The sequence below is a fragment of the Prionailurus viverrinus genome, chromosome A1 (genome assembly GCF_022837055.1).
Source record: "Prionailurus viverrinus isolate Anna chromosome A1, UM_Priviv_1.0, whole genome shotgun sequence".
Lineage (NCBI taxonomy): Eukaryota > Metazoa > Chordata > Mammalia > Carnivora > Felidae > Prionailurus > Prionailurus viverrinus.
This window is the reverse complement of record NC_062561.1, coordinates 79,613,307-79,628,789: the sequence shown is the minus strand read 5'-3', so window position 1 is coordinate 79,628,789 and position 15,483 is coordinate 79,613,307. Positions and strand designations below refer to the sequence as shown.

Below are 15,483 nucleotides of genomic sequence, written 5' to 3'. Positions count from 1 at the left end.
TGAAGACAGAATTTGCTAAAAGGATGTAAAGACTGAGTTCATGGAAGGTCTACATCTCAAATGGGTCATTTTCACTAGGTTCCTCCCTTTCCAGGGTCAATGACTCTCTCACAAGCCAGAGAAAACCACAACGTGGTGTAAAGGCTTAATGAGGTTTATTACTTGTATATCTTTTTCATTAATTTTCAATAGATTTCTATTGTGTCATTAATAGAATTCTCGGAGATGAACTAATTAAAAAATGAGATATAAATTTCTTTACTTCCTGTGGATATGCACTTCTATGAATAATATTAATAAATGTAAATTAATAATTTGCTACTGATGTTTTACCTTAAGTCTTTCCCTTCCAGGATAAAAATAGACTTTGTTAAATAATTCATATGTAAAATCATGTTGCTGTTCATTTGTCGCAGAATTGATTTTTCTATTGACTATTCACCCAAAGGTGAAAAGAGGCATTTACTGACATTTATGGAAATTAAAACAAGGAAGCTTCTTGGCTGACTGAATAGTGAATATTAGTGTTTCAAATGCAAATCCCATTCCTACTTGATGCTAACAAGATGTTGGAGAAGCCATTAAAAAGTGAAATTTGAAAATCACAGTTTCCAAAGCCAAAGTCTACCTAAATAGAACTGAAAGATGTGGCATAAAATAACATGTGATTCAAAAAAAAACTTTGATGAAAGGGTTGTATATTTTCATTCTTTGAAAAAAAAATTAAGAAAATGATCTGAACGTCAAAGTAGCATTTCTGGTTTAGGCAAAAAAGAGTTGATCCTTCTAACTCAGAAATAGGTATTTATACAGGATTTCAATTGAGTTCATTCTTGCTCTTTTGTTTCTCCTGTTGCCATTTTGTTTCCTTTGTTGCCAAGGGGCCAAATAAAGGGGAAAATATCTTTTTAAAGGCACTTTACGAATTCTATTGTAAGCAATGGGCAACCAGGCAGTGAGGGAGGAGAGAGAGAATTTGAGCTTTTTACCTTATCTTTCAGTTTGATTTCTTAAAAAAGTTACTAACTGTTCTTGACTTTTATAAGTAGTAGTATACTGGAACACGTTTAATATCATTGAAATGGACATTTATTTGCATTTGGTAGATGATTTTAGGTTAATAGCTATGAATGAAAATGGACTCTGATGAGTGAATGTATAGTTCTTCTATTAATGGACAGTTATAAAATAGAAATTTATGATTGTACTATACATCATGCAATGTAATTAATTTGTGACATGCTGGGATATGGATTTTACATGAGCTCTGGTCTTTCACCTCAATTCATTAAAAAAAAAAAAACATGGCAGCATCAGTATGAGTGACTAGATTGTAACAAATTGATAACCTATATTTAGGGTATGTTTGTAGTAATGACGTATGATAGTAATGGGGTTGGAATCCAGAGAATATACAGAAAAACATAAATCTATTATACTGGAAACACGGAAAGTAAGAACATTACAATTTTTTTTTAAAAACGTGTTTCTTGGGATTATATGGGAGACTCGCCGCCAACAACAGGAGGTATTATTGAGGATAATTAATCTACTAGGTTTGATCTCTCCAAAGAATAAATCTATTCATGTAATTGCTGTGTTCAAAACGCTGCAGTGCCGCCATTTTGCCTGGCCTAAACCATCAAGTCTCCACTCTTTAGCAGGTTATGGAAAGTCCAGTATTTTCTGGCCACGCTGATTATTACTGCTTCGTCACCATCCATTCTCCCACAGACTCTCTCTGTCAGCCCATCAGATGTAGCCAGAATACACCTGAAGTTCTGTTTCTCTGCAGTGGTCCCATCTGTACGCCCAAACATGGGATCCTTTGAGGCTTCTAAGGCCCTATGTCTAACATCGTCTTCATGCTATTATTTTATATTCTTAAAGCATTTTTCACATGTGATTATTCTAGTAGTTTCTCATAACCATGTGAAGTAAGCAGGTTCTGTATTATTAGCCTCATTTCAGAGATGCTGAAACTCATCTTTAGAGCTCAAACTCACTTGGCTAGTACCTGATGCATGCAAGTTCAAGCACACTGAGTTTAGCTGGTCTTCTCGGGTACAAACAAAAGGTCGTCCTTGTGTGTGAACCAGCAGGTCAAACCATGGCAGTGAAGTCTCCAGAGCCTTTGGAGGCTGCATGTAGAAGGATCCTCTCTCTTGTCTGGTTGTTCCGCTCGCCAGGATCCTCATTTGCGTTAGTATGTAGGACACAGTCTATCTGTTAATTTATTGATATCACAATTTTTTTTTCTGGAAACAACCACAATCTGTGTGTTATGGCAATAAATATAATTAAACAAGAATGAGAAAAGACACTTCAGGAAACTGGATATTAATAAAATAACCTAATCCGAGTTGATTTTTGAAAATCAGATAATTAGGAGAAGGGCATAGTTTAGCAACTCCATTAGCCATGGGATACACTGTGTTGGGGAAAGTTATTCTTTGTCATTAACTTTGATCTTTCCGTCCAAAATGGAGTTACTGGAGCTCAAGTTTCCACTTGAAAACTGGAGGTAAGAGAGGCCCTTCTTTACAATCATTACATGCACAAAAAGGTCCTATAAGTATTAAAACATTTCTCAAGGTGCCCAAGTTGTTATACAGGATTAACTTTGTGCCTGGGAAAAATTAAGTCCACAGGTTTTAAGGAATTTCTGAGAGACCAGTTGTCAAGAGTTATAAGCTTTCCTCTCTCTCTCTCTCTCTCTCTCTCTCTCTCTCTTCATTTAAATATATTGGAATATTGCTTACATCCATATATATGCACATATATATGTATAAATATTAAACATTATTATTAAATATTAAATATTAAAACATTTCTCAAGGTGCCCAAGTTGTTATACAGGATTAACTTTGTGCCTGGGAAAAATTAAGTCCACAGGTTTTAAGGAATTTCTGAGAGACCAGTTGTCAAGAGTTATAAGCTTTCCTCCCTCTCTCTCTCTCTCTCTCTCTCTCTCTATATATATATATATATATATTCATTTAAATATATTGGAATATTGCTTACATCCATATATATATGCGCATATATATGTATACATATATATGCATACATATATATGCACATATATATGTATACATATATACGTATATATATGGATGTAAGCAATATACATATATATATATGTATACATATATATGTGCATATATATATGGATGTAAGCAATATTCCAATAATTCTATCATTAGAAGATATAATTTTTGATATCATAAATACTACAGGGGCACCTGGGTGGTTCAGTTAGTTAAGCGTCTGACTCCTGATTTCCACTCAGGTCATGATCTCACTGTTCATGAGTTCGAGCCTATGTCAGGCTCTCTGCTGGAGGCACGAAGCCTGCTTGGGATTCTCTCTCTCCTCTCTCCTCTCATTACCCTTCCCCCTGCTCATGTGCACATGCTCTCTCTCTCAAAATAAATACTTAAACTTTGAAAAACAGACTTCTTTCCAAAAATATATAATAAAAATCACCTGGAAGTGTATAAAATTAATTTGAATCCACTTGGGCTTTAAGATCCAGGCTTTCTATATCATTGACTTCATGAAACTTCTTCCCAATATCACAGTTCAGTTGCTTTAGAACCTATTTCTGACAGAGTCAGTTTTTTTTTCATAAAATAAATTCTTTCACCATAATTAGCTGATTACAATTTCAACACAATTGAAAACTTTCTGTTCTTTCAGTCTGAATTTTGCATTTAAAAAATGTTAGGCCACATTCGTGTCCAGAGAACCACATGTAACAAGTCAGGGAATGAGCGACACAGGTTCCCAAGTGACTCTCTTCCAGTTCTCTTTACCTTGAGTGGAAATAGAGCTGTTTGTCTACATTTTCTCCTTACAGAAAAGGCAAGCGATTACCTTTCACTTAGATTCAGAGCAGACCCAAATTTTCAAACCTGGCAAATGGTTCTCAAGAAAGACAGTACAATAAGAGTCCTAATTGATATTTTACATCCATATATATATGCAATGAGAAAGTTTACAATGAGAAAGTCTCCCTTTTCTAGACTTAACACTTACCACGGATGCCGGTTCCAACTTGTGTTCATTTAAACATCTAGTAATACGTAGAGTTCACGCCCCTTCAGCCACAATGGCCACCTTGCAACTCAGGCAAGGTCCTATTTCAGGGCCTTTGCTCTCCCCCCACCTAGAATGTTCCACCCTGACATCAGCATGGCACACTCCCTACTTCTTTGCTCTGTCTTTGCTCAATGAAGCTTTTGTTGACTTTCTTAGAACTTGCTACTCAACCCAACCTCCTTCCATACCTGCTCTTGTCACTCCCAAGCTTGCTTATCCTGTTTACCTTTCCTCATATGTTTTATTACCTTTTAGCATTTTATACATCTCACTTAAATATCATTCATTGTTTGCTTTCCAATGCTAGAATTTAACTCCCAGGAGGGCAAGGACGTTTGTTTTATAGACCAAGGTGCCTAGATCTGTGCTGGACACAAGTTGGTACCCTGTAAATATTTGTGGAATGAATAAATGAATCTCTGAAAATTCAGTTCTGTGCCACCCACTTCCTTAGAATCCAAAACACTGTATGTATCTTATTATATGCTTTAAGTTGTTTTATGCATTACGCATAAATATATGCATATAATTGTGCAGAGTTGTATACAAGAAAAGCACACTGTTTTATACATAAAACATATAAAGGCATATTGTTCTTTATAGCCAATATAAGGGATGTTCCAGAGTCTTTTCTGTTGCATGTGACTTTTACATAACACGCCAGCTTTAGAGCCTAATCACCATATAAAATGTGACGTTAATATCCTCCAACCAGTAATGCAACTGCCTGTGATTCTATTTACCAAGTTTATTGGTACATTTTTAACATGAGACTGAATTTAAATATTTGAATAAATTTAGGAAATATTCTATCAGTCTGCTTCTCTTAATTCATCGAAAGCTGCTACCAGAAGACAATTACACTGAGTTGGCAATTTATTGAGCGTTTGTGTTGGAATGCAAAAATAATTAAGATACAGTCAATGCATTCTCTATGTGCTCAAAGTCCCAGGGTCTACACACATGTGCATAATTCTAATACAACAAAATAGGTCATATAAAGAAGATATGCACTGTAGAATTACAGGGACCAATTTATAAAGGTAAATGACGACTTTGCTTAGAAGGAGTGCTCAAGGAAAGCCATCAGGAGGCAAGTAATATTAAAGAAGAGTCTAGACGGTCAGAGATGAATACAGAAAACAGTCCATTTCAGGCAATGTACTCAGCATTGAGAGGAAGTGGGAAACATGGCCTTATATTGTAAAAGCCAGAGGAAAATCGTTATTGGCACAGAAAAATGTATAACTACATTGTCAATTTACACCATTCTCAAAAATAAAGTCCAGGTAGTTTAAATTCCTAAATGCAAAGAAAAAGAAAAAAAAATGTAAAAACAACAATAAACCACACACACACACACACACACACACACACACACACCCTAAACTTTAAAACATATATGGAGAGAGAGATCTTTATGGCTGCAGGGTAAGAGAACTTTTGGGGGAGGGCTTTCTCAATGAGAAAGATTTTTTAAACAGTACAACAAAAGCACAATCTGTAAAGATAAGGGTTAATCAGTTTGACTATATTAACACTATAAATTTATATGTGGTAAATGCATCAGCTGGGCCACAATGAAAGAAGCTCACCTCTGCCTATTTCTCTCAGTAATTATAACTAAACTTTGGACAAAATGCACATCTATCTGAGGACCAGAAAAGTAAACCAAAACAAGTGAACTGTGGAGGGAAATCCAAATTTGGAGAATGCACGCAGAATAAAGACACACTCGGATTAAGGAAAACTAGGAAGTTCTTTAGGCTGATGGAAATGGAACTAGAAGGAGTGAAGCTATAGAAATGGTAAGTACTGGGATAATAAAAAAAAGATTTTTCTCTACTGAAGTTGTCTGAAGCATGCATGACAGTTTAAGGCAAAACTTATAACACCTCCTAGGAGAATGTGTTCAATGTATGCAGATATAACGTTTCTGACAACAATTAAGTAGACGTAAAATATGTGACAACTATAAAGAATGTAGATGTAATATATTTACAACTGTGTAAACGTATGTAGATGTAGCATATGTGGTGATGATAAAGATCAGCGAAAGAGGTTAAAAGGAATGATACGGTTGACTGCAAATAGAGTGACAGGTGTGTATATATTACAATTGCTAAATCAACTACCAAGAAAACACATACAAAGACATATAGCTGAAATGCCAACAGATAAATTAAAATAGAGGACTTAAAAATACTCAATCTAAAAGAAAGCATCATTGGGAAATAGAAGAACAAAAACGGTGGTGAGAAACAGAAAAACATAAAATGGACAGACCAAAATCCAATCACATCCATAATTACATTAAATGTAAATGGTCTGAACACACCAAATAAAATACAAAGACTATCAGACTGGATAAAAATAAACAAGACACATCTATATATTATTTATAAAAATCACAAGTTAAATATAGAGACATAAATAGGTTAAAAGTAAAGGCATGGATTTTCATTGGGATGGTGAGGGGGTTAATAGTTGTGATAATAGTTGCAGAACCCTAACAGCTTACTAAAGAATACTGGATTGTATAGTTTAAAGGTGTGAACTGTATGGTATGTGAATTATATCTTAATAAAGCTGTTTAAAAGTAATTAAATGAATGGAAAAACATACCTTGCACACAATGATCAAAAGAATGCTTATTTTAATTTCAGTCAAAGAAGACCTCAGGAAAATGAATATTAATTATCAGAAGTACAAATGATAAACAGATCTATTCATCAAAAAGATGCAATACTCTTCAAGGTCTACACATCTAATGACAAAACTTCCAAATATATAAGGTAAAAACTGATTAACCTGAAAGGAAAAGTAGCCACAATCTCAATTATAGTTGGAGACTCAGGGTACTCTTCTCTCAGTATTCAGTGGAAGAAGTGGACAGAAAATCAGTCACAATACAGAAGCCCCACACAACACTGTCAATCAACTTGACCCAATAGACATTTCCAGATCACTATATGACAATAGCAGGATACTCCTTTTCATGGAAATTCCACCCAGATAGACCCTATTCTGGGCCATAAAGTAATTCCTGATAAATTGAAGAGAACTGAAATTATGGAAACTATATATTCTGAGATCATAATGCAACAAACTAGAAATAAAAAACCAGAAAGATATCTGGAAAGTCCTCAAATGTTTGGAAGGCAACAACATTAGTCAAAGAGGAAACCCTAAGAGAAATCAGAAAGCATGAATTGAATGAAAATAAAAGCAAAACTATCAGAATTTTCAGAACACAGGTAACATAGCCAGAGATGGGAGTGTACTACATTAAATACTATTAGAAAAAACAGAAGGCATGAAATCAATGTTCTACACTTGCTATTTAAGAAACTAGAAATAGAACCAATTATACCCAAAGCAAGCAAAAGGAAGGAAATATTAAAGAGCACAGAAATCAATGAAGCAGAAAAATAATAGAGAATATCAATACAATCAAAAGCTGTTTTTAAAAGATCAATCAAGTTGACAAACTTCTGGTTAGACTAAGAAAACACTATAACCAGGGGCACCTGGGTGGCTCAGTCAGTTAAGCGTCCGACTTTGGCTCAGGTCATGATCTCACAGTCTGTGGGTTCGAGCGCCGCATCGGGCTCTGTGCTGACAGCTCAGAGCCTGGAGCCTGCTTCCGATTCTGTGTCTCCCTCTCTCTCTGCCCCTCCCCTGCTCATGCTCTGTCTCTCTCTGTCACAAAAATAAATAAAAACATTTAAAAAATTAAAAAAAAAAGAAAACACTATAACCAAAGTGTTTGCCATGCAAGTGACTGACGAGGAATATTATTCAGAATATGTAAAGAATTCTTTCAAGTCATCTAGAAACTCATGCAAACCAGTTCGGAAATAGGAAAAGGATATCTTTGGGCTACTAGGTCTGAGGACATATGCTCGACGGCAACCAGGGAAATGTAAAACAAAACCATAATAAGATCTGTTTTACACTTACCACATCAGTAAAAAAAATAAAATTAAATTGAAAAGTTAAAAAAGAAAGATTAATTAAACCAAGCGACTTTCAGGAAAAAAAAGTTGGGGGAGAAACATTCCCTTTTAGAGGTGTGTTCAACTATTTTGGGGAATTATTGGCAGTAACTCCTATGGTTGAAAATGTGCACCCTCAGAAATGCAGTATTTCCATTTCTAGGGGAAACCTTTGGATTTTTTCCCCCCTAAATTACAAGTTAGAGACACAGTCTATGATCTTCACCGTAGCACTGTTTGTAACAGTAATAATTTGGAAACTTGCTTTTGATCAAGTTTTCCACTCCACTTTGTCAAACTGCAAACATGTTGTTTTTAAGAAATGTCATGAATATATCTATGGAAACCCTCTTTCTGGGAAAAGTTTAAAGTGGAGGAGGCATATTGACACCTACAGTTATGTTTTTAATTAAAAAAATATTTTTTGGTGTTGAAAGGGAGCTTCTAGAGGCACCAGTAAGGATCTGTGCCAAAGCTCTGGTTGTAGCCCTCTGGCAAATGTTTGTGCATCTAAGTCCGTGCTGCCATATTGTCACTGGACATTCAGTACATCCCCGTGCATCTTTCATAGAGCTCACTGGATTAAGAGTCTCAGGACCCCGAGAGACACGTCCAACCACCTTGTGAGGATCTGGAGGAAGACAGTCTGGCTGCCAGAGGCACTGCTGTCCCCTGAGGCTGGAGGTGGCAGCAAGGCGAGACCCACCCTTCCCGCTGGGGCCGGGTGTTCCTAAGGCCTTTCCTCTTCCAATGGACTTGCTCTCTCCCGAGCTTGCTGAGGGAACTTGAACACAAAGTTGTGCTCAGAGCCTGTGAGTGTGTCCCCTGTAATCTCCCTTCCTACTGCCTCTCTCCTACCGCTCCACGTTAAGGCTTTACATTTAACCTTGAGCTAATACTCAGAATGAAACAGCAAATGAGAGCACCATGCATCCAAATGGGGAGAAAAAACACCTCAACAACTAGAAAAAAATCCGCAAATCAGTTCAGAGTGACACCTTTATGTACACTGTAAAAGCATACGAATCATCCATTTTTACTTATGGACATGATATAATTTATGGGTACATTCATATTAGTAAAAGTGCAAACATGGATGGAGGGTTATGCCCTAATTTCCGGATGGGATTCACCCCGGCGTGGCAGGTGGGCATGGGATATAGAAAATATATGGTGCCAGAGCAGATATGGTGAAATGTAATGATTTATTGAAGTTGGGTGTTTTACTCATCACTGTGTCCCCCCCCCCCCGCCAAATATATAGTATTCCATAGCAAAATGTTTTTGAAAATCACATACATGCCAGCCACATTTTATCAAAATCCCAGAGAAATGCTGTGTCATGCTGATTCTGTCTAACCCCCTACATATTTTAGATAGCGTCTACTATGTTAGAATCAGAATTGATGTTCAGAATACTGACCTTGAAAAAAAAAAGAACACCAAGATAACATAGCAAACATTGTTTATACGCACTTGTTATATGGCAGGCTGCAGGCTTGACATGTTACAGGTATTTTCTTTAATCAATTTGAAAACTAACTGCTACTTTCTGTACCTACCTGCTAAATAACAGTTATGGGATTTATACCCATAAATTTTGTTTTTTCTTTTTCTTTTTAGTTTTGTTTTTCTTTTTCTTTTAGTTTTTTCTTTTCTTTTAATTTTAAAAATTAAATCTTTTTAAGGGAATAGTGCAGTTCCTAAGTTAACTAGAATTTGTACTCAACCATATTTTCTCAGATGCAATGTTATTTCCTCCCTCATACAATGGTATTGACTCACTACAGCCTTCCCATCTGTAAGGTGAGCATGGAGAGATATCACAAGACCTTCTTATATTTTGCATTCTTCTCATATTTCTTAAAACTGAATTATCTCCTCATTGATAATAGTCAACGTGTTCACTAGAAAAAAATATGCATTTGAATGCATTTGGGAGAGACACAGGGTGCAATTTTATGGAGGAAAAATACAAAATAGGAGATTTGCTTTTGTCTTTAATTTTGCAAGTTTCTCTATAACTATACAGGATTCTTCCCTTCTCTTTTGAAAATGCTGCCACTCAACTCATACCATCAAATTAATTTACTGCCTTCATTTCTGGCACGTACTATGGAAGTCACGAGGGGTGCGTGCCGATTCCCTGAAACCTCAGCTGTGTGAACGAGCCTCCCATGCTATGTCTCGTCTCGTGTTTGCAGCTTATAAATGAAATATTTATACCTTGCCTTTTGAAACAGTTATCTAATTTCTATTTCCCACCATGTGCTTTAGAATCCTCCCTTAATGATTGAGTGTGTCTACATTTTGTTATTTTATCTAGCACTGTTTCTCTGCCATGATACCTATCAGGCATTCACGTCACAAATACGATGAAATACTGAGAAGGCACTGGCTTTATTTAGTGCCCCCACCAGTCTTCACTTTGTTGATATGTGACATTACAAAAAGGTTTCTTTGCTGGTTCAGTAAAACAAACCACATAACAATTTGTCTCTTGACTGTGGATCAATTGACATTGATTACGTTTCTGCTTATCTTTGGTGGCGGTGGTCTGAGTGGGCTAAATACTCATGAAGCTCTTGGGTGCTGGACTGCCACTCTTTTATCCGAGGCCACCAATGATTTCTTACAATGGATATTTGAATATGACAGATATTAATGATAACTTTTTACGCTCTTTAAAAAATCGTAACAAAAAGTTTAGTAAGTAATATGATAACTGCCCACGATGAAACTCAAAGATCATGAACCACACAATGTCGTCGAGGAGAACAAAACCTGAGAGGAATCAATGGCGAGAAGTGGACGGTAGTAAAGGTAAAATGAGAATGTACATACATAAGGTACGCTCAAGTGAAAAAAGAAAGTGGCCCATTTGTCAATAGCAGGTGTAGAGCCCTAAACAGGTGTATAAATCGACTTCAGGCTGAGGGCAAGAACTGAGAATTCTATTTTATCCCTTCCCTCCTTGTACCCTCCTGCCTTTGGGTCCCTCCCCCACGGGGTTCATGATTTTGCTCTATTTATAATCCACGGGGTTCCTGTGTCAGGTTACCCGGCCTTCTGAGTCAGCAGAGGATTGCAATCACGGCAAAAAGAGCTAAGTCACTCTGGGTTGGAAGGTGCTCTCAGTGTTTCCCTCACTGCTGAGTCTCCTGCTGCTGCGTTACTTCGGACGGATCTTTTCATGCCAAATGGCACACACTCTTTTAAAAAAGCTACTATACATCTCATAAAATAGCCAGTAGATAAATGGCATATTATTTTTATGAACACCATCTAATTTCAAAACCGACCTGGATCTCTGGGATTGCAGAGTTGAGCGCTGGGAAGTGCCACAAAGCCCCCATCAGGGCCAGCGTGCGGGATTGCAAGGTATCACGCACTCACTGCTGGCTGTGTAAGGTCATGGCTATTCTATTTCGCTCCACAGCAAGGACCTACAGAGCCTTCACTATAAGGAGCAACAACGAACACAGCCACATTCACGATATGGCTACGTCCCAGCTTTCATTATTTTCAAATATTTCAAGGGCAATATATTTTCACTACTTTTTAAAAATTGTTTAAGTTTATTTTTGAGAAAGAGAGAGAGACAGAATGCGAGCAAGGGAGGGGTAGACAGAGGGGGAGAGGCAGAATCCGAAACAGGCTCCAGGCTCTGAGCTGTCAGCACAGAGCACAACGTGGGGCTCGAACCCACGAAGTGTGAGATCATGACCTGAGCTGAAGTTGGATGCTTAACCGACGGAGCCACCCAGGCGTCCCTATTTTTACTACATTCCTGTGAAGTCATTATGTTTTGCAAATTGTAAGAAATGTTATGATGGAAAAGAACATAAACTACATTGTCTCTCCCCTGCACCTTGAGGAAAGAGACTACTAGTCTTTGCTGAGGCACTACCCTCATGAGAAAACGTTCCACGTCTATATCGGTGTCAGTGAAAATTCTTATTTGCGAGCCATGAAAAGTAATTCTGGACATCTGAACAGGTCGGACCTTCACTGGAAGGTGAGAGAGAGAGACTGGAGTGAGAAGGAAAGTGTGTGGCAAGTGGGCAGGAATCCAAGTGGATTCAGTGCCCGGAGGTCATCGTAACACTGCCTGACAGCTGCCCCAGAGGGAAGTCACCTCTGCCACATGTCACCTCCTTGGTGACATCTACTCTTCTCATCCCTTCCATCATATGTCTCTCACGCCATAATCCACGGTTGACAGATTGGCTGAGCCCCCCTCACACGTATCGTCTACCTCACAAAGGAGGGAAGGAAGGATGAGCCTCTCCCTTTCTGTTTTCATCGTGAGAAATCTCAGCATGTGACTGGCAGCTAAAAAGCCAAGTCATAAATGTCCACCATGGCTACTTAGGTTTTTGTCCTGACCAAAAAGTTTTCAAACTGTGTGAAAAAGTTGGATGACTCCTGCAGTCCTTTTAATGGGTTTTGGTCATGTTCATTCTCAGGAACAGGACATTTGATCTTGATACCCATTCAAACCATGCACTCCGAATTTTCCCTATGATCTTTGGCAAATGACTGAATCTGTTTCCTGTTTTCTTTATCTACAATAATGCACACGCATTTTATCTTTCTTAAAGGGATTTCACTAAAATCCTTGATGATGCCAATTAAACTCTAGACCTCCACAAAGAGAAATTCAATTTGTAGTCAACATTTAATTTTACTGCTACATACCCAATCAGTCGAGGGCTGATTTTATAGAATTCTTATCTAATTGCATTAGTAGAAAATTTAAAATGCGATGTGCCTGTATGTGTCCATATTTCCTGTGGAATATGTCACACAAGAGTCGTTTTCGCAGAAAGACGTGTGGCCATTAAATGCGCAATTTCACATAACTCTTACAGCTTTTCAACAGCGAGAAACGTGTCCTAGCATGAGAATCCCCCGCACTTTACAGGGAAGACAATGAGCCTGGTTTCCTGCTCCCTTGAAGAAAGGCACTGTGAGATGACTGCCAGCCAAGACTGTTTGCATCTGAACAAAAAGTCCCTGCTGACAGGTAGGAATGGACACTAATTCCTCATGATCTTTCCCATCTCTGTTTGCTTCTTAGCCAAACCCATGCAAGACCAGGGAAGAAGTTACCTTCTTTCAAAATTAACCCTTTCTCTATGAACCACGTTATAGTGGGAGCCCCGGAAAGGGTGTCAGGTGGCCGGCATCTGTGCTCTGAAGTATAGGAGTCAGTCTTCTAATAAAAATCAAACCAGTGTTCCTTACAAGTAGGCTCCCCCTGTGAATTCTCTCAGATAAAGCATCTGTAAAGGCTTACAAAGTAAAGTCAATACACCTCTAAGGACCAGAGGGGAGATAGGACGATCCGTTATTGTAGCCTATCAGCATTTTCTTTCTATTTCAGTACCTATACATCAGTGCAAGTGATTTGAGCCGACTGCATACTGTAAGATTTATTTTTAAGATTAAAGTTATTGATTTTTCTCACTACCTCACCAGTGTTATTTGGAAAAAATCTCAGCCGAGGCCAATAGACTTATCTATATAATGCCAAGTATGCAGAGGAAAACAGATCAGTGGCTGGGTTGTCGACTTTATGGAAGCATCTGGATACTCCACTGAGTTTTTTAAAAAGATTTTTATGTAGATATTTGACATCATCAAAGTGGTACTATAGCTCCATACAAAATAAGAACCCTGTTGCTAAAGCAATAATTTTGACCCTGTTGATAACAAGCTCTTTGATACATTGTTGGGCATGTTTCACCTTGAAATGCAAAGTCATCTTTTTGAAGATAATGACCAAAAACAGTATTTTAAATATTTTAAAATTCAGCATTCAAAGAACACTAAATTATATGATATAAATCCTTTTTCTTTCTAAACACACTAGTGGTGTCGTTGGTTTTTTTTTGTTTGCTTTTTTCTTTTTTTTTTTTTTTTTTAATTTTTTTTTTTTTTTTTTTTTAACGTTTATTTATTTTTGGGACAGAGAGAGACAGAGCATGAACGGGGGAGGGGCAGAGAGAGAGGGAGACACAGAATCGGAAACAGGCTCCAGGCTCTGAGCCATCAGCCCAGAGCCCGACGCGGGGCTCGAACTCACGGACTGCGAGATCGTGACCTGGCTGAAGTCGGACGCTTAACCGACTGCGCCACCCAGGCGCCCCTGTTTGCTTTTTTCTTGAAGCGATAATCTTCTTTAGTTTGGTGAACTTTTTAAAGCCAAACACATTAAGCATATACACAAAATCACTGAAACATGTCAAAAACGGTTTTGTGAACTGTAATCTCATTTTGGCTTTATAGTGTCCTGATCATACGATACATTTTATTTACCTTTTTTTTTACGTTTATGCATTTTGAGAGAGAGAGAGACAGAGAGACAGAGAGAGAGAGAGAGAGAGAGGGAGGGAGAAAACACAAGTGGGGGATGGGCAGAGAGAGAAAGAGGGAGAATCCCAAGCAGTATCCCTGCGGTCAGTGCACAGCCCGATGTGGGCTTGATCCCAGGAACTGTGAGATCATGATCTGAGCCGGAATCAAGAGTCAAACGCTTAACCAACTGAGCCACCCAGGTGCCCCTAGAGTAGGCTCTATGCCCACGTGGGGCCTGAACTCACGACCCCAAGATCCAGAGTCGTGTGCTTGACCATGTGCCCCGATATGCTATATTTTACATCAATCTGGGCTATGTGGAATTTAGAGGCAGTCAACGAGATAGGATGGCATGCCGTAACACCACAGGTGCCTCAAGCATTTTATTTCTGTGCTCTTTGCCCTCAGAGTCCTATTTTAGCGGAAGTCAAATGCAGAAACTATGTTAGCATCACTCAGTGGACATAACATCGTCTTCATCTGACAGTGATTTTTTAAAGACCACAACATAAATTATGTCTACAATATTCAATTTAAAAGTATTACATTTTGTTTGTTTTGGGCATTCTTCTTCTTCCCCTTCTAACCAGCAGAGAGCTGGAGTCTGCTGACAGAGAGAGAGAGGGATGTTGAGCTGGAGATACTTAGGGCCAGAGTGAGAGCAACCGTGTGGTCTAGTCCAGGAGGAACGTACATTCTTGGTCATGCCACACCAAGTCTCTGGTTGTAACTTATTTCCAGCTGTCACTCCAAATGTGAATATCTGAGGGTCCTTACCTGAGTGGTGTGGGTCTCTCTCTGTCTCTGAAATGATGAGGTCGTGAAGGTGCTCACAGAAAATCTGGGGAACCCCTCTTCTTCAGGTAAACCTGTTGAGGTCAACACCAAGTCGAGGTTAAGTTGGGTGTCCTTCCCCCAAATAAAAAAAGCTGCGTACTTACTGCAAAAAAGTCGACTTTTTACATCTCGTGGATGGAAATGATGGTCAGCAAATACTCATTGGATAAAAATTTCCTAA

The 15,483-nt window shown here is 38.2% G+C and overlaps 1 protein-coding gene across 1 annotated transcript in view; it reads right to left on the bottom strand.

Annotated features, from left to right (window-relative positions):
* MYO16 (myosin XVI) overlaps window positions 1-15,483 on the bottom strand; it is a 611,926-nt gene that overhangs the window by 12,911 nt on the left and 583,532 nt on the right. Inside the window, exon 34 of the mRNA XM_047874837.1 lies at window positions 15,243-15,334. Within this exon, the coding sequence (XP_047730793.1) occupies window positions 15,243-15,334 (92 nt within the window). The remainder of the gene's footprint in view (window positions 1-15,242; window positions 15,335-15,483) is intronic.